Source organism: Fistularia commersonii, chromosome 28, assembly GCF_037954325.1.
Source record: "Fistularia commersonii isolate RoL2024-O1a breed Wild chromosome 28, RoL_Fcom_v1.0, whole genome shotgun sequence".
NCBI lineage: Eukaryota > Metazoa > Chordata > Actinopteri > Syngnathiformes > Fistulariidae > Fistularia > Fistularia commersonii.
This window is the reverse complement of record NC_141311.1, coordinates 11,996,046-12,021,861: the sequence shown is the minus strand read 5'-3', so window position 1 is coordinate 12,021,861 and position 25,816 is coordinate 11,996,046. Positions and strand designations below refer to the sequence as shown.

At 38.9% G+C, this 25,816-nt stretch overlaps 1 protein-coding gene across 1 annotated transcript in view; it reads right to left on the bottom strand.

Annotated features, from left to right (window-relative positions):
* The window catches only part of LOC147217627 (MAM and LDL-receptor class A domain-containing protein 1), a 29,745-nt gene extending 6,515 nt beyond the window's left edge, over nucleotides 1-23,230 (bottom strand). The window contains exons 1-40 of the mRNA XM_086175998.1: nucleotides 23,131-23,230; nucleotides 22,883-23,045; nucleotides 22,113-22,326; nucleotides 21,630-21,761; nucleotides 21,312-21,436; nucleotides 20,819-21,056; nucleotides 20,286-20,545; nucleotides 18,956-19,046; nucleotides 18,696-18,836; nucleotides 18,130-18,261; nucleotides 17,010-17,143; nucleotides 16,743-16,914; nucleotides 16,404-16,523; nucleotides 15,966-16,120; nucleotides 15,780-15,875; nucleotides 15,546-15,636; nucleotides 14,869-14,982; nucleotides 14,232-14,334; nucleotides 13,817-13,967; nucleotides 13,479-13,698; nucleotides 12,615-12,732; nucleotides 11,947-12,073; nucleotides 11,772-11,850; nucleotides 11,522-11,665; nucleotides 11,056-11,181; nucleotides 10,744-10,959; nucleotides 10,519-10,638; nucleotides 10,007-10,168; nucleotides 9,344-9,435; nucleotides 8,180-8,347; nucleotides 6,820-7,017; nucleotides 6,584-6,692; nucleotides 4,567-4,689; nucleotides 4,275-4,374; nucleotides 3,925-4,084; nucleotides 2,258-2,372; nucleotides 1,922-2,065; nucleotides 1,468-1,655; nucleotides 973-1,138; nucleotides 510-728 (exon numbers count right to left, since the gene is read on the bottom strand). Of these exons, the coding sequence (XP_086032124.1) occupies nucleotides 510-728; nucleotides 973-1,138; nucleotides 1,468-1,655; nucleotides 1,922-2,065; nucleotides 2,258-2,372; nucleotides 3,925-4,084; nucleotides 4,275-4,374; nucleotides 4,567-4,689; nucleotides 6,584-6,692; nucleotides 6,820-7,017; nucleotides 8,180-8,347; nucleotides 9,344-9,435; nucleotides 10,007-10,168; nucleotides 10,519-10,638; nucleotides 10,744-10,959; nucleotides 11,056-11,181; nucleotides 11,522-11,665; nucleotides 11,772-11,850; nucleotides 11,947-12,073; nucleotides 12,615-12,732; nucleotides 13,479-13,698; nucleotides 13,817-13,967; nucleotides 14,232-14,334; nucleotides 14,869-14,982; nucleotides 15,546-15,636; nucleotides 15,780-15,875; nucleotides 15,966-16,120; nucleotides 16,404-16,523; nucleotides 16,743-16,914; nucleotides 17,010-17,143; nucleotides 18,130-18,261; nucleotides 18,696-18,836; nucleotides 18,956-19,046; nucleotides 20,286-20,545; nucleotides 20,819-21,056; nucleotides 21,312-21,436; nucleotides 21,630-21,761; nucleotides 22,113-22,326; nucleotides 22,883-23,045; nucleotides 23,131-23,222 (5,818 nt within the window). The 5' untranslated portion in view covers nucleotides 23,223-23,230. The remainder of the gene's footprint in view (nucleotides 1-509; nucleotides 729-972; nucleotides 1,139-1,467; nucleotides 1,656-1,921; nucleotides 2,066-2,257; nucleotides 2,373-3,924; nucleotides 4,085-4,274; nucleotides 4,375-4,566; nucleotides 4,690-6,583; nucleotides 6,693-6,819; nucleotides 7,018-8,179; nucleotides 8,348-9,343; nucleotides 9,436-10,006; nucleotides 10,169-10,518; nucleotides 10,639-10,743; nucleotides 10,960-11,055; nucleotides 11,182-11,521; nucleotides 11,666-11,771; nucleotides 11,851-11,946; nucleotides 12,074-12,614; nucleotides 12,733-13,478; nucleotides 13,699-13,816; nucleotides 13,968-14,231; nucleotides 14,335-14,868; nucleotides 14,983-15,545; nucleotides 15,637-15,779; nucleotides 15,876-15,965; nucleotides 16,121-16,403; nucleotides 16,524-16,742; nucleotides 16,915-17,009; nucleotides 17,144-18,129; nucleotides 18,262-18,695; nucleotides 18,837-18,955; nucleotides 19,047-20,285; nucleotides 20,546-20,818; nucleotides 21,057-21,311; nucleotides 21,437-21,629; nucleotides 21,762-22,112; nucleotides 22,327-22,882; nucleotides 23,046-23,130) is intronic.
* Nucleotides 23,231-25,816: the final 2,586 nt, after the last annotated feature.

Sequence of the window (25,816 nt, the reverse complement as noted above, 5' to 3'; positions counted from 1 at the left end):
CACAGGAAGGAAGCAGTCAGAAATGTGTGTTTTTTTTTACTTTTTAAAGAAAAAACGAATCAAATATTCAGTGAGCAAATTTCATTATTTTCATCTTTTCCATCTGTGAATTCTATATTGTGAGATCTCCAGATATGTGCTTGCTTGTCGAGAAAGGTAAAGTAGGCCTGCAGCTAAACAGTGAAATCAATTTAATGTTTAGAAGACAAAAAAAAAAATAGAAAAAAGATGATCCAAGGTTTTTATAGATTGGAAACTTGTACAGTCCCTTTTTAAACAGGTGTCTTTCTTTTTAGAGCATTAAACCACATAACTCATTTCCATCTTGCCAAAATGTACCTGGGGTGACCCCGGCATGCAGAAACTGAAAGGGATACCTATAGTTATTACTGATATTTAACTTTTCTCTCTACTCATTCGCACTGGAATATTGTCCTTTGCATGAAGGCCTCAAAAGCCATGACAGGACACATACTAGATACTGGAAACAATAATCCAGACGTCATCACCTGGCGGGTACAGTGGTGAAAACATCACAGCAGCCTCGCCAGAGCTGTCAGCAGCAGAGGAGGGCAGGTAGTAGTAATGACCAGCGGGTGTGTTGGTGGTGTGGTCACTGTCTGGTCCTGTGTTGGGGTTGGCTGTTGGGCCTGAATGTCTGACCCAGTCAGTGTCATCAGAGGTCTGTTGCTGCCAGTTACAGCTTCCCCCCTCAAAATCACACAAATCTATAAACAGATAATATTTCTGAACCACAGTAATAAAGGAATAAAAAAATGTCTGTCTCCCATTCTCCTTTCTAGTATCTGCTTATTTTGCTGCATTTCTATAAAAAGCTGTGTTTTGGAAGGTACTCTCCCAACTAAGTTTATCAATCAATGAAAATACTTGGAATGTTGCTGCAAACCATGACGTTGCAATAACGAACGACTGACTCTAATTTAAATAATATTTCAGCTGCAGTTTTATTACCAGAAGCAGGACAGGGACCACTGAGAAGGGAGATGTCATCAATTGCAATATCCCCTGCCTCTCCTCCTACTGTTGCTGCCAGAATTACTTGGTGGATGTCCTGAAGGGTCACATGGCTCTGCACAAACAGCCACTCATCCCCTTGGTTTCCTGATTTTTGCCACACCTACAGGAAAGACAGAAGGCTGATTCACTCTTCACAATGAGGATGTGAGGAGATTTTTGCAACACCACGGTACACACTAAAAATGTGCAACTTGCAGTCCTTATGCCAAACATCAATGTTATTTTGCAATCAACATTTCACAACTATTATAAAAGTATAATAAATGAGAAAGAGGCCGCGCTCTGTATGTTTCCCAACAACCCTGCCAACACTGTATTATGAGGAAGTTTTGTAGCCTGACAAAAAAGAGATCGTTAAGTAAACAAATATTCAAGTACAATCTATTAATTCTGCCATCTATTATCGGACATGTTTTAATGAATGTTCACCAGAGTTTTCTTCAGGGGATCAGCTGTTTGTAGGAGCATCATCAAAGAGCCAACTGTAGCTCCAAACATGTGGTACCAAAAAGTGAAACAGTATCCTTTTTCACCAGTGGGAAGCAGCAGTGACGACTTCAGCTGGGCAACATTCCTCTTTACACTTGGTGGTGAACTCTTGATATAAAGGTACTTTCCTGTGAAGCAACATGCAGCACGAAAATATTTGCATGTCAAAGGTTGTCCATGAACTGCATATGCCTAAGCAAAGGAGTGTTTTTAGAGTTCTGGGCGGACAAATGTTTACAGTATTTTCAAAGCAGAACAAAACAGAACAAATTTTTTTTTAATACTTGCACTCATCTTTAAACTGAATTAAACTGTATGACTACTACTACAAAAAGTTGATCCTGGGTATTGTAACTGTATAACTAGAGTTCACATGGATAAGCACTGGAATGACCTTTGCCAGTGGTGTGATCTCCTGCAGGCCCTGTGTTCGGTGTATCTGTGGGCCCTGACCGAAGGATCCAGTCAAGCTCATCTTCAGCCCCCTGCACCCACTGACAGAGGCCGTTTTCAAAAGAGCAGTTGAAGGCTTGCAAAGCTGTAGATGACAGAAGGATATATACTGTGATTACATTTTATGTTTGCACAATCTGTCAGAAAATCAGTGTCAACTACTTTGCACTTGAAAAATTGTAAAACATGCACCACACCCACAAATTCTTATTTCATTTTATATATTACCCAAATTAAATATGATCATATTTTTTCTTTAAATTTCTTAATATTTTACCTGGTGGTTGGAAAGACTGTTCACAGTCCAGAAATGTGATATCATCCAGGGCAAATACACAATCTCCTGAGGTGATGTTACCCCAAGTTTCACTTTTACTGCAACTGAACAAAATCTGGAATACAACATAAAAGACTTTTGTTTTATTTTTGAAATTATTCAATAACATTTTATTTTGTAATCAAATATGCTTCACCTGAGATATTTGTTATCATTGTCCTTTGGGTTAAATATACTTACCCTTATTCAAAGCATGTTCTATAAATGCTATTTGACATACATGAAAGACACCCCATTGTACTGACAATACAAAAATATCCCAAACTCAATGTATCCATCCATCTTCTGCCGCTTATCCTGCACTCGGGGTCGTGGGGAGTTGGGTTGTGGGGTGCTGGAGACTATCCCATCTGTCATTAGCGAGAGGCGGGGTACACCCTGGACTGGTCGCCAGTCAGTTGCAGGGCCATATATGCTGACGGACGACCATTCACTCTGTCACTTGGGGCAATTTTCCCAACTTTTTCCAATTAACCTGCCGCATGTTTTTGGAGTGTGGGATTAAACCTACACAAACGCGGGGAGAACTCAACACAGAAAGGTCCCCTTTGTTGGAATCGAACCAGGGTCCTTCGTGCTGCGACACGCTGACCACTGTGCCCCCATGCTGCCCAATCAATGTATTATGTGATAAAAAATAACAATGTGTGAGATTAAAAATGTGACTGAAAAAAGTACTTTTAGGTAACACTGACAAATCAATTGTTTGTTGAAATTGTGTTGTAAGTATGAAGTGTTGTTAGGATAATAGTATTATATCAGCGTATTGTGTCTCTAGCATGTATCTGCCTGTATTTCCTCAGGAAGCTGAGATCCTTTAATCTATGCAGCAAGATGTTGGAGATCTTTTATCAGTCTGTTCCAGTGCCATCATTTGCAACTGTGAGTTAGGGGAGCAGCATCAGACCCAAAAATTTCTGCAGACATGGCAGGGTCATTCAAGCAGGGCTAGCTCTGTGATTGGTCTCAGAATGGAGAACTTTGAGACCGTGGTGAAAAGGAGGCCGCTTAAGAAACTGTCGTCCGGACCACCCCCTCCACCTCACAATTGATAGACAGCGAAGGAGTTTCTCCAGCAGGCTGTTACAGCTCCGCTGCCGAACAGAGAGATACAGGAAATCTTTCTTCCCTCACGCCATGACCCTAAACAACAAGTCACTCTTGTCAGTTACTGTGCTACTTCAAATTGCCACTTTGCCGCGCATTATTTATTTCTGTATATTGGTAAATACGGAGACATTTTTTTTAGATTGTACTTTATACTTTCACACTTCAGAGTTCATTTATTTTATTTATTTTTTATTTGTATTTTTAGCTTGTCACTATCTTGTCCTTGTATGTCTTGTATGTCGTGTGTTGCCAAACAATTTCCCAAGCACGGAATCATTAAAGTACATCTCATCTCATCTCATCTCATCTCATCTCATCTCATCTCATCTCATCTCATCTCATCTCATCTCATCTCATCTCATCTCATCTCATCTCATCTCATCGCATCTCATACAATTCAGATCAAGATCACCTTTTGCAGTTACACTGATACACATAGGAGTATCTATCAGCATGCAGTGTGTATGTGGCTGTTTAATGCATAGAAAAACACAAACTTTATAGGCTTGCAGGTGCTGGCCTAGAGGAAGATACTCCGATGTCCAATGGGAGACAGTGTTGTGACTGCGTGACCACAAGATTGCTTCACTTCCATCAGCTTGCTGCATAAGCACTCTGAGTGACCCAGCACACTCTGGACTGATGTAGAAGTGAAACCTGGGTGTAGGAAAGAAGGAAGGAAGGAGAGGAGAGTGTTGGATTAGGAAGGGAGTTGCGTGGTAGAAAGACAGGGGTGGTGGGGAACATTGAGCAATTCATAGACTAAAATATTCAACAGTGTATCAAACATATTTTAAAAACATTCTAACAGATACTAAGTACTATCAATGTCCTGGTTTTCACTTACAAAATCTGGCAGAAGGGTGACGAAGGGGGCAGAGTGGGACTCTGGAGTCGGGCCTCACTCTGTTTGGAAATCTTATTGAAGTTTGCTTGCATGTAGTAGCCTGAGAACAGAGGAAAGCATTCAGAACAGCAGGAGCTGACAGTCAAAGTTGCTGATTCAAATGCTGTGTGAAGAGGGTCATTTCAACCATTACATCCTTGATTCTTACACTTCAACAGCTAATCTTATTTATGTGTGCCATAAAATAAATAGTGTGTATTATAGTGTGTATTATAATTACACAAATAATCACCTGTATTAGTTGTGTGATCACTACTTGGCTGTGTGTTGTTAGTGGCTTTTTGTCTTTTCCACTTTGTCTTTCCGTGACTTATGTCAAGCCATTGACACTGCTCAATTTCAAATGAGCATGGACCTGAAAACAAAGCACATGGTATTAGTACTATTACTGTGAAAAGACTTTTTGAGAATATTTCTTTATGAGTCACAGATTTCAGAGAAACGTTTGGCGCTAAAGAATTTGTGTTTTTCTCACAGTTTTGCTGAAAGGATATTGCTCATCTGTGAGACTTCAGCAGATTCTTTTAACCACAAAAAAAAAACAAATTGCTTGTGTCAAGGCTGAATTTGAATATTCAAGGAGCTGTACAATGACAGTTGTACTATTACTGCAGGGGATGTCACAATATTGAATTAGGATTGCATTACCCCTTTATCTGCTGAAAACATGCCATAGGCAGTCGGGCATCCATGACTCAACACAATTGCCCTGCCTGTCAGGGGTTTCCTGAGGTGCAACTATGCCTGTGCAGGACTTTGACCCAGAGAGTCAGTTTCTGAGACCTTGCACCACTTGCATTTTCACTGTTATATATTGTATTTGCGTGTGAACAGTTGTCCACCTGTCTAAATCTTATTTGTATTTTGCCATAATCATTTATTCTTTTTATGATTACTACCCTCTATTTGAGCAAATTAATTCATTATCAAATGTAAAATGCTTCTGTGTTTTGCTCCCATAAATAATATTCAACCATTCTATTTATCTTCTGCTACGTATTTGAGTAAAGGTCAACTCAGCAGAGAGATCCAGACTTCCCTCCCTCCCTCTGGGGGGAATTCCAAGGTGTTTCCAGGCTGAGGGGTAACGTCCCACCAGCATGGTTCTAGTTCTGATTCCTTGTTCTTCCTCAGTGCCTCATATTGGTGGGACATGCCCATCCTGACCAGATGCACCTCATCTGCCCCTCCTTGATCACAAGGAGCAAAAGCTCTAATCTACACCTGTTCCAGATGACGGAGCTTCTCATTTCATCTCTAAAGGAGAGCCCTGACACCCTCAGAGGAAACTCATGCCCTATTTTTCCCTCACCTGGAACAAGACCAAGAGATATTAGACTGTTCCATTGGGTGCAGGATATCATCTTTGACCCTGAGAGGGGTACTCTAACCCTTTGTTGCTGAGGACCATGGCCATGAATATGGGAGTGCTGATTCGCATCCCTGCTGTTTCACAACTGGGCTGTGACCCTCTCCAGTGAGAGTTGGACATCAACAAAACATCTGCAGAAAGCAGACCCGAACCTAACGTCACCAAACCAGGTCCCCTCAATGCCATGGGTGCTCCTGATAATGCCGCCCATCAATATTATGAACAGAATTAGTGAAAAGAGGCAGAATGGTGAAGTTCAACCTTCCCTGAAAACAAATCCCACTTACAACTAGCAAAGCTGATCCTAATGCCGGTCATTCAGAGGGTACCCCATGCATCCAGAGCACCCCTGAAGGATTCCTAAGGGACACAGTTGATTACCTTTTTCCAAATCTAACAAGCACATGCAGACTGATTGGACCAACTCCCATACACCCTTCATGATCCTGCTGTGAGTGAAGCGCTAGTCTACTGTTTCACAAGCAGGATGAAATTAACACTGCTCCTCCTGAATCTGAGATTTGAATTTTCTGAGGGAACCTCCTCTCCAGGACTCTAAAATAGTCTTTGAAGTATTCCCTCTACCAACTGACAAATTCCAAGTTTAGGTCAGCTGCACCCCAACCCCACCATACACAGTGTTGATGGTGCACTTGCTTACCCTTCTGGGTTGCCATATGTGGATCCCAATCTCCTAAAAGCATGAAGAGGATGCTCTTCATGGCTACATCAAACTCCTCTCACCCTTTTTTGCCAAAGAAATTTCTGATGCTGCATTCTGGCTGGCCTGCCAGTATCAGGTTGACGACATATCTCACTGCTGGTATCCACAGAGTCTACCATCACTGTTTTAGATGCACAGAAAAGTAAAACTTACCACAGCCATCCTCATCCTCTCCTTGGGGACAGTCCAGATGGTAGTCACAATGTAAAACTGCTGGAATACACACATTTCCAGGTGACCTCCAACAAAAATAAAAGTTATCCTACAATACATTGAGAAAAAAAAAAATCAGATTTACTGAAACAATTAACTGATGTGTTTTTTAAATTTGGAAAGTATTTAATATAATTGAACTCACAGCCAGGTGCTTGTGGTTTCAATACACTTACCTGGCATGGATTGGTAGTTGCAGTGACAGGTGTGGGTGTTTGGGTGGATGTAGATGGGGCAGCGGTGGGTGATGTATCTGGAAGTTTGCCATTGGAAGGGTCGATTACACAGTCTTTGGAGAAAGAGACATCGTCAAGTGCAACCAGTCGTCTTTGACCTTCAACTGTGTCCTTCAGTATCTCATAACTGAAGACAACCTATGAAAATGTAAAAAACATAACACAATTACGTTGCTGCCGCATCTAATTACAGTGATTATGAAAGCACATTGATAATACAGTCTGTGTGGGCACAGGCCAGTGTCCCTCTGAGCTGGTTCCAAGCATGAATGAATGCAGAGAGTTGTGTCAGGAAGGGCAACCAGGTGTAAAACGTACGCCAAAACCTCGTATGTGAATCAAACCTATGAATCTCATATCGGATCGGTTGAGGGCCGGGTTAACAACTATCATGATAACCTACAGCGTACCAATGGAAGTAAGGCTAATGTAGGTCAAAGAATTAGAAGAGGAAGGTGTGTTCGGAAGCAAAGAGAGAAGAGGAAAGGCATGAGTCTGGGACTGAGAATGGGGACTTTGAATATTGGGACTATGACAGGGAAAGCCAGGGAGTTGGTTGACATGATGCAGATGCATCAGATGCATTGGAGTAGGAGTTGTCTTGAAGGAGGAGTTGGTTAGGAATGTTTTGGAGGTGAAAAGAGTGGCAGATAGACTTATGAGCCTGAAACTGGAAAATGAAGGTGTTATGCTCAGTGTTGTTCTTGTTTATGCCCCACAGGTGTGATGTGAGTTAGAGGAGAGGGAGATTTTCTGGAGTGAGTTAAATGAAGTGATGCGGAATATCCCCAGAGGTGAGACGGTGATAATTGGTGCAGACATCGATGGGCATGTTGGTGCAGGCAACAGAGGCGATAATGAAGTGATGGGCAGGTTTGGTATACAGGATAGAAAAACGGAGAAAAAAAGAATGTAAAAGAGAAGTACAGATGCAGTATTTGCTTTAAGAATGCTGTTAGATAAGTACAAAAAAGGTCAGGGGGAGCTGCACTGTGCCTTTGTAGTACTAGAAAAAGCATACAACAGGGTGCCCTGAGATTAACTGTGGTATCGTATGAGGAAGTCTGGAGTGGCAGAGAAGTATGTTAAACTGGTGCAGGACATGTATGGAAGATCTGAGACAGTGGTGAAGTGTGCTGTAGGTGTAACTTTAAGGTGTCATCTTTTGAAAATAAACAGTTTTTATTTTTGCTTTCTCATATGGTGACATTAACAGTCTATCTGCACTTTCAAAAATCAGACTCTTGCTTGTAAAGACATTTCATTTCCCTTGTACCTGCTGGGCATTTTCATCACTAACCTTAAAAATGTATGAAGAGGAAACGGTGACAACCCCTTTCTGCCAGCTGTATGTCCTTGAATTCCAACCTTGCCATAATAAATTATCATTGTTGCCAGACTGTAGTGTCCTGGACTTTGCTGTCAGTCCAGCAGCTGTGTCATCCAAGCTATAGAAGAAAAATCTTATCTACAAGGATATAAAAGATAAAATTCAACTAAAAAAACACAATGATTAAAAACAAAAAAACAAATGAAAAAAACTCGTGAGTAGCAGTTTTCTATGACCCCTCAAGGTAGGTAAAAGTCGTGTTGTGTCTTCACTTCGATCAACTTAAATATGGGAGAAACAGTATAGTGAAACAGCGAAATCAGAGTTAAGGGGGGACTGACATTATGTACAGACTTGGGAAAATTTAACAATGTGCATGTCATCAAATGCTGTCAGATGTTCAGCAAGCTGATTTTTCTCAACAACCCCTCCAACACCCAAAAAAACCTCAAAAACAAAAATAAAAGCAAAAAGCATTTTTTTCTTAAACACTGGTAGACGTAGCATTTTCATATCAACTATATTCACTTATGCCATATTGACGTATCCTATCGTAGACACCTACAACATTTTACATATGTAAAATAAACATATCTGAACTCCTCTCCCGTAACATTTGAACAACAGACAGTGGATAAAATTCAAAAAAATGTTATTGGACTGCCTGCGTGTACTGAACCATGTGAATGAACAATAAAAATTTGGCTGAAGATATAAGGTACTATTATGCAAATGTACCGGATTTCAAAAACTAATTAATTTCTTAGTCAATTAAGCAGCAACATCAACAACCAATAGGATGAGGTATGGATGGATGGGGATGACAAGGTGTATTGCTCTAATGTGATGTTGTATGTGGTGTTTATTTGTGATGTTGATGTATAATTGTTTGTATTTGCATATGCAGTTCTCCTTTGCTCCAAGACAAATTTCTACTTATGGAGACAAAGACTTTGAGACCTTGAACATTTGACCTTAAAATGTTGTAGGTGACTATCATGTAATGATCACATGATATGTGAGTGATGTTTAAGAAATAATACAGGTCTTGAACATTACAGAAAGTCTCTTTAAAAAAAAAACTTTTAGAAGTGTTTTATTTGACTGTAAAATGAGCACTTTAATGTTACTTACAGTACAATTAGTGCTGGGTAGCAATGTTTTGGACAGAATTTCTGAGGTCTGCCCCTTCTTGGTGAGGTAAATTCCGGGGATTATATAATGACCTGTGGAATAACAATGGGAGATGGATGTTTAACAGTATGGGTTACTGATTACGAGACAATTTGTTGCACAATTTCTGTGTAGAATTAATTGATGAGGAGAGCAAAAGTCTCAAGTGATTTCAGCAAGTTACAAACATTGTTTGGCTTGTGGATTTTTGTTGTTGCTTAATACTCAACACGACCATATCATCCAACCATTTATCCATCTATCATCTACCGCTTATCCTACACTTAGGGTCGTGAGAGATGCTGGAGCCTATCCTATCCTATCCTATCCTATCCTATCCTATCCTATCCTATCCTATCCTATCCTATCCTATCCTATCCTATCCTATCCTATCCTATCCTGTATACACTGGACTGGTCATTAGTCAATCACAGGGCCATATGTAGAATCGAGACAAATAAACATGCACTCTCTCATTCACATAGTAGAGCAATTTTCCCCAATTTTTCCAATTCACCTTCTGCATGTTTCTGACCTGCGGAAGGAAACCCATACCTACACGTGGAGCTAAACATGGATTTTGCAAATGACCCACTAGTTTTATTCAACATCTAGTTTTTATACCTGCAGCATTGTTTAGGGTATGGTCCCTGGGAGGTCCATGGTCAGGCCAGGCATCTTGTCCACTGTGATGGGTCCACTCACTTCCAGGTGTATCCACCTCACTATTTGTCCATGAACATAGGCCTTGCTCAAAGCTGCAACGTTCCTCAACACCGTATTGTTCTACAATCAAAGTCATTTTTGGGTGAGGAACAAAAAGAGAGGTGGGGAAACAACACTAGTCATTAAAAAAAACAATGAATAAAGTCATTGCATTCATGAACACTGAGTTAAAAAATCATGTAGGTCAAATTATAACATTCAAGATAAAAGTAGCATTTCATCAGCAAAATTAAATTTTAAAGGTCTGACAACCGTCATCTAAAATTTCAAATGATATGGTTCACAGATGAATACTTCCTTTTTTGTTTTGGAATAAAAAACATATCCAAGTGGAAAAATGTGCACACTAACAGCCTTTTTTCTTTTCATTTACGCACAACAAGCAACTGTTAAAATTTTGGATATCTCACCACAAGAGTTCTCATCAGACCTGTCCCCACAGTCATCGCTGAAGTCACACACTTGGTGCTTCTCAATGCACACGTTGTTATTACAAGTGAATAAATTCTCGGGACAAAGGACTGACGACTCTGAGAAAAAAAAGCAACAATAAAAGAAAAAAGAAACATTTCATTTCAAACCATACCGAATTGAAAACTCTGAATTGAAAATTTTAGGCCAGGCAGCGATTCTACCAGGTAGAGTGCACCCAGTGAAGTTAATGTCATCAATGGCGATGTGACCAGGCTTGTTGAAGGTCCTGGAGGCCTCAAAGATGATGGTGAAGTCTTGATGGCTTCTGCCAATTCTTACTTCGCCATGTTGCCAAATATTTCCGGTGTTTCCTGGATGCCACCATAGGGTTGTGGCCCTTTGGTTTTTCATCAGTAGCACATTCAGCTTTTTGATGTCTGGAACGCAGTCATATAGATGAGTGATTATACACATTTCTAGGAAGCATGAACACGGGATTTGTTGTGGCTGGGCATGTACATGTAAAAAATTACCCTCTTGATACATGTTGTGGTAGAAGTGGAGCGTGCAAGTGGCACTAGCCTCCTTCATGATTGGACTCTGCAGGACAGCAGGGCTTATTTTCTCTCCTCTTTCAGACTCTATTGCCATGAACCAACCTGCAGGATTGAGGAAATAATTAGGGACAGTCTACATTATAACGCTTTGTTTAATTACACCTTTAGTTTTCCAAAGCAGCATGAACAAGAAAGCTGTTCTTGTTTTGGAAAGTGTATGGAGATGATTCACCGCTATATGGATCAAGAATAATTTAATAATTGGTTTTACTGTTTTGGACAGACCTTTACTGTACTCCGCCACATTCATCTTAGAGGTCTAACTCTACAAGGGAATCTCAATATGTCCTACCAGTACAATATATCAGTGTCCTCCGGTGATGCAGTCGTGCGCACTATATTACATAGAAACAGTAAATGAATGGTTTAGTTTGTGCCTTACCGAGCTTAGTGCCTAACGTGTGGTCGACTGAGGGTCCAGTGTTCCTTCCTCTCACCCACTGGTACTGGCCAGCGCTTATGTCCTTCCAATCACATGTGCCATTTTCAAATGTGCATCCCATAAACCCTAGACTTGTTTCATTCACTACAAGGAAATATATGATTAAGTTTTTTTTTGAAAGCATACTTGTTGGATATTCATTTTTCAGAGATAGAATATAGAATGAGACAAAAAAAAATAACAATTTTACCTTGACAAAGGCCTGGTTCGAGACTGATGTCATCAACAGCAATAAATCCTCCTTTGCTGGGTTGAGCTTTGAGCAGCAACTAAGAATAATGTAGATTAAGAAACCAGTGAGAATCATTGATAGTCATATAGTTATCAACATGATTGTTTTTATCAGAAAATCTGTTTACGGTTACCTTGAAATGTTTTGGCCCCTCCAATGTCTTGGAGAATCTAGTCCAACTGTGTTGACTTCCATTACTTTCAAAGATGAGCTCTTGTGTTCGACCTGAATGCATGAGAACCTTCAATGCTCCAGGGATGCTGAGAAAGAACAGGCAAATAAGAAGTCAATGATTTTAATATATTTCAAAAGAGTCAGATGATCTTTGCTCATGTCTTTGCACAAGGCTTTGCAATTAATTGGCAGAATGCAAACTTTGTCATAATTTTGAAAATCAAATATTTTTCTCACACTTATGCTGAAATAGAAGTTAGAGTTTGGAGAATTTCACATCAGATTTTCCTAGAAGATTATGTAAAAAGGCATTAAGAAAGCTCTTTTTTGTGTACGCTTTCCATCGAAGATTTATATACAATTTATATAGCACCCTGTTAATTGTACATTGAAGCACATTGACAATATGCCTTTTTTGCCCACAGACTAAGCTATGTTAAATAATATTGATCTTGCACAAAGTAAAACTGGTGATTCACATCTACATGACATTTGTACACACTTTCAGAGGAAGTAAGTTAGGAAACAACCAGCCATGTATCCTCTGAATTGACACACTTTGCATGGTGTGAAAAGAGCTGAGGTTTGTTTTTTTGATTTATGAATTAACATATTAATTCAACTAACCTAGAATTTATATGGTACCAAAGAGTGAGACAGAAGGTTGCATCTCTCACTTCAATCCGTTCTGATGCAACCTGAGCTAGAGTTGATTGATGCTGTGGTAAGCTTAACAGGAAGCGGCCTGAAAGAAGATGCAAACAAAATACATTTAAAATATGAGAATGATTAGTTCCGGTACTGTCATGCAAAGGAATAAAAATGTGTTTATGTGGATCAATGGATTAGTCACAAGTTTTCACTACAACATTGACACACCACTTTACAAGATTGTCATGGTGAATGAGTGCAAACATAATCTCATGACAAAGTCAGCAATCACACAGCAATATTAGTGTTTGATTACATCCTGTATGTGTCAGCTAGGCTAGGTATATTCAAATTTTCTTGTAGATTTGCTATGATTCCTAAACCAATTCTGAGAAAATAACAAATGTGGGGGTAAATGTGCCACAATGTAATTGCCACAATTGTGCCACAATTGTAATTCTGAAATGCAACTTTTTTAAAACGATGGTACTGGATGAGAAACATGTAGTTTCTGAGAGTGTCTTCAGTACACTACTGCTATTCGAAATAGGTAATTATAGTGAAGAGTCCAGGAGTAAAAAATCAGTACAGTTAAGAATGCTATTTTTTTCCTTCCTGGAGAATAATCAACTATCACTTATTTGGCTTTTTAACTTGACCAGCAAAACCTGTCATAAAATATATGTACATTTCTGATCCAAAAACAGATTTTTTTTCATGTACTTAAATACTTGATTTCTTCACATATGTTTCAATGGGTTTTTGGATACCAATTACCAATTTTGCCCATTTAACAGACCAAACTAACTGTTGTTTTATTTTGTTTGATCAAGTTCATACCATCTGGTGTGTCTGTGGTGTGATCTGTAAGTGGACCCTGGAAGGCTCCACTGGCCAGCACCCATTCATGTCCATCTTCTGTGGGAATGTTGACCCAGTTGCACTGTCCAGATTCAAAGTCACAGGTTCCTGAAGGAGGGCAGGCGCCGTTCCTCATAGAAAAATCATCTATTTGTATTGTATAATTTGTGCCCGGCATGTGGACTGCCTTAAATGCTACCTGGCAATGTAAATTGATTAATTTTAGGTAATGGCCAGCAAGCAATGACCATTGGAAGTCACTGAGACTTGTAATGTCAGACCGGACAAGGGTCTTTGCCCGGAGAGAAATGGCTTACACGGAAAATTCCAGGGGAAGAAACAGTGACCTCAGCAACCTCCCAGCCTGCAACAGACGATCCAGATTGCTGCCATAGGGCCTGACCTTGTGCCCCACTCTGCATCACATGAACTGACAGGATGCTTGAAGCCTCAGCTGTTAGCCAATACCTGGACAAATATGTTATATCCACGTCTGCATTTTTTTTTCCCACAAAGGACAATTGAGAACAAGGGAGGATCAGCCGGCATCGTAAAAAATCTCATAGTAGAAATCTGAAAGCGGAAATAAAATAAAACCTAATTCCGAGAAAAGATCTTTTGGAGAGAGACAAACAGGGTCTGACCTTTTTTCATAATCTTATTTTCAATTGTATTTGGTTTAATGAAAGAGTATTTCATTTTACTGTTATCCATCAGTAAAACTGGTCTTACCAGAACCGAACACATATCTCTGACCGTGGGTTTAATTCTGATGTGAGCAGATGAGCCTCTTCACGATATGTGGAATTTGATTTCATGACAGACATGTAGAAACCTGCAATGAATCAGATCAATGTTGAAGGCAGCCAAGGTTTTCTTTTGCAGACTTACATTATGTCTTACTCCTCATACATCCATGTTCACTTTTTGATAACAGTACAAGCATTATAGAATGGTGATAACAGGATAAATTAAAAGCTAAAAAAGTGGTTCACTCCATATAGTCATCGGTCAATACTCAATCTAATTGGAAAAAAATTTTCCCAAATCCTTTGGCATGTGATTTTTTTTTGTCGCACAACATGTCTGTTTTCAATTTCTCAAATTCATTTAAACAGTCCATGGGGGGTGAACCTTTGCAAAACCTTTACATGTATTTCTGGAAATATGTCTACCTTGTTAAATGAGTTTGAATCCATGATGCATAGGCACTCTCAAAGACTACATCACATGTTCAGCACTTGGTCACTTGAGCCATTTTCTTGCTTTGTGCTACATGTACCTTCACTGCCCACTCTCGATGATTCTCTCAGTCACATTGTCTCACCTTGAGGCTGCTCGCTTGCTTGCACCATCATTTGTCACTCACCATTTTTAGTTCCATAGGTATGATCAACAGTTGAGCCTCTTTTGCGCTCCCAGCGACCCAAGTAACTAACGTCGTTCTCAAAGCTGCACCAGCTGGACTCAAACCCACATATATCTAAAATGAAGAAAAAAAGGCTCTTCAATCTTTAACATGTTTTAAAGAGCCAAGTGCTGAATTGAAAGAGAAAAAAAGGAAAGATGTAATCTTTATTGTTGTCATATAATGACATTCTATTTGGCCTCTCAGTTGAAAAATCAAACATTTAGAACCATGTTTTTTTAAAAAAAGGAAATGAGAAAACATCATTTTCTAAAATGTGGTAAAACAGCAATAAAAAGTAGAAACACCATAAGGTGTCAGTGATGCTCAAAGTAGTGCAGTAGTAGATACAATTGTAAATACCTAATATCAGCCATATGTGCATGTATAACTGAGTTTTTAATGTTTAAGTTCTACAACATCAAAGTGTCTGAGTACTTCTGTGCCATATTAACAGACAGGTGTGGGGTAAAAGCTGTTTCTGATTCAGTAAGTTATTGCTTTAATTGTTTTGAATCCTTCCCAGGTTATGTGTTTTTGTATATGTCTCGCAAAAGAACTTTTTGTAAATTAATTAAAAAAACATCCCAAAAGACATCATAATAGAAGATATGGGCACAGTTTGGGGGTTCACATACCTTGAGAACTGCAGGGACCATCTGTCAATGAAATATCATCAATGGCAATAAATCCTTGACTGTTGCTGTTTCTGTGACCTGTGAACATCACCTGGTGGCAAGAGCACCACATGTGCTAACTTGAAAGAACAAATTTATCAACAGGCTGATTCTAGTAATTCTTAAACACATTATTAAAATCATAAACAATACATTATTTTCGGTTTAAGTATTTTTCAAGTTAGCAAAATATACCCAAATTGTGTCATTCCTGTTGATCGTTACTTGTACGTTTGTCCATTTGGGATTCTGTGTTCCACTTTGTGTCCAGACCAAGTCTTTGGAGGATTTCTAGAACAAAAGATGTTCTGTTTTAAGATACTAGATTGCAATCATGTTCTTGTATAAAGGGCAAACTGGAACACAGTTGAGTCAACGTACTGTCTCAACCAGCAGATCAAGAGTTGACACTGAAGGCCCTAACATGTAATGCCAGAATCCAACGCAAATGTCTGAAGGAAAATTGCTGACAGCAACAGCTATGGCAGCCCTCTCGCCATCTTTTAATCCAGCTCTTTTCAAGAGTAAATAGTTCCCTGAAGGAAAGAAACCAGAGAGAATCTGCCAGACTGTATATCATAACAATTAAACACATCGACATTAGTCAGTTTATAAGGAAACTGGTTATGTCAGAGGATCACAGCAGAATTATTAAGGATATATAGTGCATTTTGCTGATCTATTGCTTATTTTGTCTCATTTTGTTCATCTGTTTTCAAGTTAGTACGATTCCAGTTTTAGGATAGAGAGAAAAGAAAAATAAATAAACAGCGTAAATCACACTAAAAAAAGAAAAAAAAGACCAGATCTTTTCAATACCTTCATAATTTCCAACAGAATGATCATACTGAGGTCCATCCCATGGCTTAGCAGCATTAAGTCCATTACTGAGAGTCCACTTAAAATCATAATTGACGTCCTGGATCCAGTCACATAAACCTTAATTTTTTTGCAGAGACAGACCCAAAATATATAGAAAAAAGACTTTATACATTAACAATAACTATATTAGTTCATCTATAACCGCTATTGCCCAACCCATCGTTAACTCCACTGATCCATTCTTTAGGAACTAGCATGTATTCCTCGAGTTGGGATTTCTTTTTCTTTTAAAAAATGTTGAAAAGCTTAAAACACTGACTGTTGGTTTCATCTCACCTTTTTCAAAAGAACAGGTCATGACAGACTCAGGGGGAGGGGCAGCTGTGGTGGAAGGGATCGGAGAGGGAGTTGGTATCGTGTCAATGCAAGACCTGTTCCTTATGATGCGTACGTCATCCAGGGCAAAACTTTCCTCCTCTGACGGAGGACATCTGGCTTGCAAAATAATCTGTTTCAAGGTATATAATTTAATCAAAATTTCGAATCATGTATTTCATATCCGAAGACACAAATAAGACACAAATGATAAAATGATTATTTTACCTTGTGAGTGTCTGTTGCACTGTAGCTAATCTTTTCCTTGATCCATGATGAGTTCCTGTACCCGTTCATTTGCCAAATAGGATGCAGGCCTGAAGTCTCATTTAGAAACACTGTCAATGTAATGACTGAAGGCGCTGAGAAAATAACATGTATCATAAAAAGACAAGATAAAAACTTGAGTTATTTGTTGGGGTTTTGAGAGAACATCCTGAATAATAAGGTTTTTAAAGCCCAATGAGGCATACAAGAACATTTCTGCAATAGAAGGAAGAATAAACAGAATTTTGGTCTGGTTTCTTTAAGCCTTCATATTTGTAAATCCATAATGTACTGCACAATTTGTTTTCAAGCTCCTCTATTAAGACGCATGGCAAATGAGATCCACTCATATCCCTAAGTAACTACAATACTATTAAGAGTTACGCAGTTTTGATTTCATGAGTTATCAAAAATGTCACACCAATCAAATTTGAATGACAAATAAAATGCAGTGATCAGTAATGAAGTGAGCCTCGGACAATGAGATATTAATCTGTGTCTGATAAAGTGTCTGATAAATTATGTGTAATTTTTGAGCACTAATGTGATTTTTTTTTACATTAGAATCATTGGCAACATAAATGTTAATAGTCACTGACCACCAACCACATAATTAATGAGATCGGATGGTCAGAGAGTTTAGTATTTGGCTGGTTGGATTAAGGTACAATAAAAAAAAAAAAAACAAACACAAGAAACATATTTACATTATCAGGTACCTTAAGAGAGTGAGAAAAAATCCAAATGAGACCACCAGGCCACCCTTACAAGCATAGAACCATAATCATTTGGATAAGCAAGTCTTTTATACATAAACGTGACCTATGCAGGCAATGCAGATCTGGAAATTGCTAAATTGTATACAGGCATTGAAATTGAGTGCAGAAATTGTAAAAGGTACTTATTTATGTTGATAGATAAGGATAAAATTTTCCTTGAATGTGTAATTATTTATTTCTTTTGAGGGGTGCACATCGTTAGAACTAGTTTAGGCTTAACAGACCAATGGGACTATACACTTAATCTGGCTGAAAAAAAAAAACATTTTAACAAATGACACATTCATCAACATTTTCCTCACTGTTTATTGACCAGCCTGAAGCATGGTGCCAGAACTCCAGGCAAGCTTCCTTTGTGGCCCCCATGGGCTCACTCTCAAGTCGAGCAATTTCCTCTTTTTCTGAATTAAACGCCATAAAGAAAGCAAAGTGACCTACAGAAAGAGAAGACACAAGTTCTTATATACAAGAGCTTCCCCCGAACAACACAGATTCCAAGCACACAACTCTTCCATTTCAAGTATCATATCATTTCTAAATGTAGCCATCGTTAGATTACAGATAACATTGGACCATGGGCCAAACTATGGGTTAATTTTTCTTGATTTACAAACATGTAGCCCTTGTTTCATATAAGTTTTCAAGATTACAATTCGATGATGTATGAAATGGCAGTTACTTGGACCAGGGGTACTTTTTGTTGTGAGGAGAAAGCACAGTGGCTAGTGCTTCCTCCTCACCCTCTCCTCTCTCCTTTCTCTTTTCCTCTCACCCCATTATATTTAATAAAAACAAAAATATCACACACAGCCCAAACACCCATAATTGTGCAGTATATGATAACAGTTCTATTTGTGTGGTGACTAACCCAAGGATGAGTGTGTAGAGTGATCCTTGTTTGGGATTAAACGTCCCTCGCTGGAAGCTGACAGCCAGTCCCAGTCCACTGCAGATTCTGTTGGAGGACTGTTGACCCATCCACAGAAGTCCATCTCAAAATCACAGAAATCTGAAAAAGAACAAACCAGACACACATCTTAAGTTGCCGGTGATACCAGCAAATGAAAATGATTTTAAAAAAAAAACAACAACAAACAAACTGAAAATACAGAAGATAAACTTATTTACCTGGAGGTGGACAGGCCCCATTAAGGACAGTTAGGTCATCAATAGCAATATCCCTCCTTGGTCCATCCCCTGCCACCGCTTCAAAAATCACCTGTCCTCACAAAGACAAATGGATTCAACTTATATCAAACACTGTTATATATTTACTTATGTGGTGAAATTTTCTATAAACATGTCATCTCAAAACAGCGAGCTAAATGTTAGTTTACATGTATGAATCAGTTTACATGTATGAATAAGAAACTAAACAAGGCATCCATTCCAACCTACTTGAACCTATTTCTTTACCTCTTTTCCACACTCTCCATTGCTCTGGACTGATGACCCTAAGAGCTTGAAGTACTCCAACTTCTCAATCTCCACTCCCTGTAGCCTCACCGTTCCACCCAGGTTCCTCCCATCCACACACATATATTCTATCTTGCTGCGATTAACTTTCTTTCCGCTGCTTTCCAGAGCATACCTCCACCTCTCGTCAACCTTTCCAACCCTCGTCAACCCTCCACCTTTCGTCAACCTGTTCCCTGCACTCACTACTGATCACATCATGGTTCATGGAGATTCCTGTCCAACCTCTTTGGTCATCCTGGGCATCACCACTGCAAACAAGAAGGGACTCAGAGCTGATCCCTAATGGAGTCCCACCTCCACCTTAAACTTCTCTGTTTCACCTACATCACACCTCACCACTGTCTCTTCGCTAGCATACATGTCCTGCACCAGTCTAACATACTTCTCGACCACTCCAGACATCCTCATGCAATACCAGACTTCCTCTCTGCTTCCTCTGCTCTGCCTTTGTCCTCTTGATCTTCCTTGTCACCAGAGTCATCCTACAAACCACCATCCTATGCTGCCTGGCTACACTCTCACCGACCACTACGTCAGATTACCTCGTCTATACAAGATGTTGTCTACCTGCATGCTCCTACCCATGCTCATATAAGTTACCTTATGTTCCTGTCTTTTCTGGAAAAAAGTATTCACTACAGCCATTTCCATCCTTTTTGCAAAAATTGCCACCATTCGGCCCTCTGCATTCCTACCCCGGATACCAAACCTGCCCATCCCTTCTTCATCACTTTGATTGCATGCACCAACACGTCCACTGAAGTCTGCACCAATTAGCACTCTCTCATCTCTGGGGATATTCTGCATCACTTAATTTACTCACTCCAGAAATTCTCCTTCTCCTCTACCTCACATCCCATCTTCCTGACGCAACCCTCGGGACTTGGGACCAACTCAGGGAGACACTGGTCTGTCACCCTTGAGGCTGCATTTGTGACTGATATTTGATTAATTTGAGCAAAAACTACCTGACAGGTACCTGATAAGCCGTTTCAGTACTAAGAAGATCCACTCTTCCATGCCTCCAGTGGCTTCCTTGGTCTCCACTTCTGGTCCACAGTTTGATATCGTTGTCAAGGGTTCTAAGGTAAACACTGAGTCTACCCACATTTCTTCCTTCCATGTAGTACCAAAACATCAAGCATTCACCATCAGGAGGGGTGGGTTCCATCATTGCAGTCATCATTTGGCCACTTGACCTCGATGGGTGACTCCATAACTGGGCACTCAGGTAATAGCCTACACAGTGGAATTTTATTTGACAGTGTTCATGCATGAAGCTTGTAAAATGTCACATCTAACACATGCATGCAATAGGAAACTGTAAAACATCTTGAAATCAAATCATACTATCTTATTTTATATTTTGGTCAACAGGTTGTCTTAGATACTATGAAATATTAGGTTGTAGATGAGATGTCTTTTGAAAGACCCTATCATCATAAGTATCCATATGTAGGTTAAAGACACATTTTGGCCATGTAATGTGAATCTGGTCAGTGAGTTTGAAACCTTGATCTGTCTCCAAAGTGTGATCCGTATGGGGGCCTGAAGAGTTGTCTGGTTGGGAGGTCCCTTTTATCCGGATCCAGCTGAAGTCTGCAGTAGGGTCAGGCTGCATACCACAGAGGGAGCCCTGGAAGGTGCACTCTCTCTCTGCTGGACAAGAGCCTTTGTCACTGCTGTAGACCACGATGTCATCAATGGATATGGTGCCTTGCTTTCCACCAACCTCAGCTTCTATGATAAACTGGAGTATGTTGGGAATTACTGGAACTGTAAAGCCGGTCATGGAGACTTTTTATCAGGAAATATAATGCAAAATGCTAAATATTATTTGATAAGACATTCAGTTAGTGTTTCATATAGAAACATTAAAAAAAGGAAACATTCTTGATGGGGAAATTATTTGGGATTCGAGGAAAATATGTTAATGCAATAAACTCACAAGAAATTCAAAGTGATGCAATATGAAGACAAAAAAGAAAAAGCAAGAGGGAGAAACCTGTATTGGTTTGTCACTGGTGAAGGTGAGATCAGCGAATCTCCATTTGTTTCCCTGGGTTCCACTTCTTATCCATGTGATTTGCTCTGGCTCACCAGGGTGCTTTACGATGAATCGCAACGATCCTGGTATTGAAGAAATGTCATCAAATGGTCAGAATACTAAAGCTCCTTGTGTGCCCCTGAGATATGACTACCATAAACAGCCAGCTGCAATTCACCATTAATTTGTAATTCTATGGATCTTAGAAAATTCCAGCTATTTTTTCTATTTTTTCATCTGGATTCACTTGGATTCATATATATCTTTTTTATGTACCAATGCTGTTGCCAAAAATGTGGTAGTTGAACGTGACACAGATGACTTGACCGGCAGGCTGTGGAAAGCTGATGAGTCTTGCTTTTGATGAGATATTGAGACCCCTTTGACTTTCTATGAGCATATAGTATCCTGTGAATGAGAATATCAAGTAAATATGGTATATTTCTCTTTTTCAAAAAAGAAAATCATCAAACATAATGTCTGGGATATATATACAGGTGTAATTAGTTACCCTCTTTATCTCATACCTAGAGATGAGAAATAATTAAGAACAATCAATCAATTTTTGCGTTGTTCGAGAAACAATTGAAATGGAATCATATTCTGTAATTTTGAGAGTCTGTCTTAGAGTGAAAGGAGTGGCTGGATTCTAAATTATGTTATAATTACGGCTTAAACTGAAGTTGATTACTTTAAATATAAAGTTAAAAAAATGGGAAAATCAAGACAAATACATGCACAGACAAAATACCCACATACCGTTCCCAGAAGGGCCTCCATATGCCCCGCGGCTCCTTTTCCACAAAAGGCTGGCAGTGTAGTCATGGTACCATGAACAGGTGCCCTTTTCAAAATCGCACGACAACTTTTCCGATCCTGTAGGAATATCTCCCTCTCCACAATTCTCAAAGGAAATATCATCCAACATAACACTGCTGCATCCGAAAAATGAACATTTGAATGAAAACTGCAGCTGTTGAGAAACATAAAAAAGCTTTACTCTCAGGAAGGAGACATCATGTTTAACACACATGTTTCAATCCACTTCCTGTGCATCATAAATATAAGTACGCAAGTACAACCACCCAGTACACTATTGTACTGTTTGATATTGCTTTGAACCAGGAACAAAAGCAACAAAAAACTTTTACAGCCTTGTCCAAATTTGTTGTCTATGAATGATTTTTTTCTCAAGACAGTTAAATTTAGCAATAAGCAACCATAATCGTTACAATTGTCATAATCGTCAATAAACGGATTCAATAAATGTATTTCTGTTAATGTCCACCCAGTAATTGAAAAATGATTGCAGGAAAAGTTACTTTGCACAACCTGAACAATGTTAGTTATCAATTCGTGTTATCAAAGATATTTGGAATTGACTTGGCGGATATAACCACCATTTGTCATTTTACAATATCACCTGGGCTCCTAAATTCCAAATTGGTGTTATAATTTTTCTTTGTCTGACTAAACAGTTCAAGACCTTTACTTTTTACCACGTTTCTTATATAGAATATGTAATTAACCTTATATCCTCCAGGCTGATTACCGATGAAAACTGTAGCATTCTCCCATCCATTTGTTGTTTTAGAGATATCCAACAAGTTCACAGCTGTGTCTCGCACAAGTTTAACTTCAAGAGGACTTGATGATGATACAGCGTGCTCTTCATAAATATGATACCAAAACCTGAAATACCGGTCACAAAGAAGGTTGCTGCTTAAATACCTCACACATTTTCTTAAACAAAGCGATTGTCAGATTGTTACTGTACCTGAGTTGGCATCCCAGAGCTGCAACTTTGTCAACAGAATGCTCTAAAATAGCCGTTTCAAAGATACTACCTTGTTTGCCATCTATATGCATGACATGCCCTGCATCCAGCATTGGATAGATCATTTAATTAAACACAGAAATCAAAATAATAACAAGATTGAACATGGAATTAATCTTCAAAGTACCGAAAGGGCTTCCTGAGGTATGGTCCAGTCCAGGTATCAAAGTAATATTTGCCCTTTGCCGCTTCCAACAGTAGGTGGTATCACAGGGGCTGTTCCATCCACAGGAGTGTTTCTCAAAGGTGCATGAGCCTTTGAGTAGCAGTCACCACGTAAGAAAAAATAAGATTTGACATTTTTTAAATATTTTTACCGTTTTCCTGTACAGAATTGTATGTCATTTATTTTTGAGGTGCAATCAAAAATCCCTGCATATGGTGGAATTTCATTCGAAATGCAAAACTGATACAGCCTGGAAGCAGAACAAAAAAACAAAACAAACAACAAAAAGCAAACAAATCTGCTTACCACAAAACTCCTCATCTGAGCCATCTTTACAATCCACCTTGAAATTGCAGACAAATTTAGCAGGAACACATTCTCCGGTTTTACATTTGAAGTTCCCGTCAGGACAGCTTTTCAAAGTGACAGACAATACTGTAAAGAAGTTCAATTAAAGCGTCAATCGGAGTGTGGTTTAAATAAAATTCATTTAAACCGTTTTGTATCTCTTGGGTCTTTTCCCGCATAGTCACCCCTTTTTGAAGCAAGAACTATGTCATATGGAATATATAATACTGAAGATCCTTACCTGAAAGCAGAACAAGTATTAGATTCACTGTCTTGAGAAACATGGCAACGCGATGGCGAGACTCTCAAATAATCATCATGGACTCAGCTAAACCTCTGATTAATAGGTTGATGATGGATTACTTGAACTTTTATAACAGCAGGTTGGCTAAGGCAGCAAGCACACCCGTATAGCGTAAAGTCCATGGTGTTCTCCGGATACTGCTTAACATTTATGTTGCTTGCATTTATGGTTCTCAGCAATTTTCACACCATAACGCAGCAGAGGTTTAGATAACAAGACACGATGGCATGGCTACATACTGGGATGTGTTGCTTAATGTGCAAGCAATCAATAAAACAAGAATAGGTATGTATATCGACAAGTTTTGGAAGTTCGAATTTAAATGTAATTATTACAAAGACAACTTTCATTTACTCTGATGGTATGCAATTCTTGGAAATTTTTCCCTGTGCAGTTTCCACAAATATGTGTATTATTAATTTTTCACATTAAGTTGTCTGTGAATTGAAACAGACTTGTTTTACTTTGTAAAAAATATTTAATGTCAAGGATTCACCTTATCTTATCTGAACTAACAACTGAGAGATAGACACAAAAGAAACTACAGGACGCAGTTTCAGTGTATGAGGTCAACAAGTGCTTTGCAAAACATGGATTCACATTAAATGACCACAAAAATGAGATAGATCATCGTCTGTTTAGCACTGAATGTCAGTTGTGATGGATCGATACTTTACTGCTTTGTTTTATTATCTCCGACTTATTGCCTTTGAATGAAGATAGTCTTTCGTGAAGGGCAGCTGGTATTTGACACTGAAGACACTAAATGACTACTCAGATCATCTCTCTGGGACGATAAGATGTTACTGAAACTAACAGTGATAAATAAACTGAAATAAATAAACTACAGAAATCTTCCTTTTTTATACCTTACTTTTTCGTTAAGGTTACAGTTTTTTGAAACATCATCTGCAACTCAAACACAACAAATTCTAATATCTGGAATTTATGGGTTCCATCTGACAATCATTATGTATTCACCATAGTTATATCTGGTGTCTACTTGAAGGGTCCCAACAACCATCAAATATTAGAATTACATTTGTATGAATATACCAACAACTGACTACGACCAACAATAATTCTATCGGGTTAGTCCCTGCCCAATACTTATTCTACCATTTTTACTCACAGTAGGGGGAAACTGACAGGTGCATGGCAAATGTGCTGATCTCTGGCCAATAAAACTTGACAATGACACAGGGTGATACATAGTACACTATCAAGAAACCTGACCAAAGGTTTGCAAGTGCTCAGGAAATGGAATATCTCAAGGAACAATTGCAAGGACAACTGGGTTCACAAGTGACTCTGTGAAAACAATAAAATATTCATGCACAGTAATCTTGACAGGCGTCCGTTTTCTATCTTAGAAAATCATTCTTGGAGAAATACTTTGCATATTCAGAGTTGACAACAATGATTTGGGACAAGGACATGAACAATCATCTATATCATTAAAACAAAGTTAGTTCTGAAAAACCAAGAATGTTTGATTGAAGAAAGATGATCGCAAGCAGTTCAGTAACAGAGGGTCATATTTCAGCACAATCCTCCGAGCACTTGCTACTATTGAGGAAGTGAAAAACAACATACTTTGGTAGTTATTAAAAAATGTTTTGAGAGAAAAATCTGATTGCCTCCCAAAAACAGGATGTTGTCTTGCGATATCTCATTGTTACATAACTGTTTTACCGTTTTAATTTTAATTCAATTGATTTAAAAGGGAGACTGTGATTTTACCTTTATGATGTGATAATCCTAAGGATTTTGCCACATACAATTATGATGTAGAATAACTTTTTTCA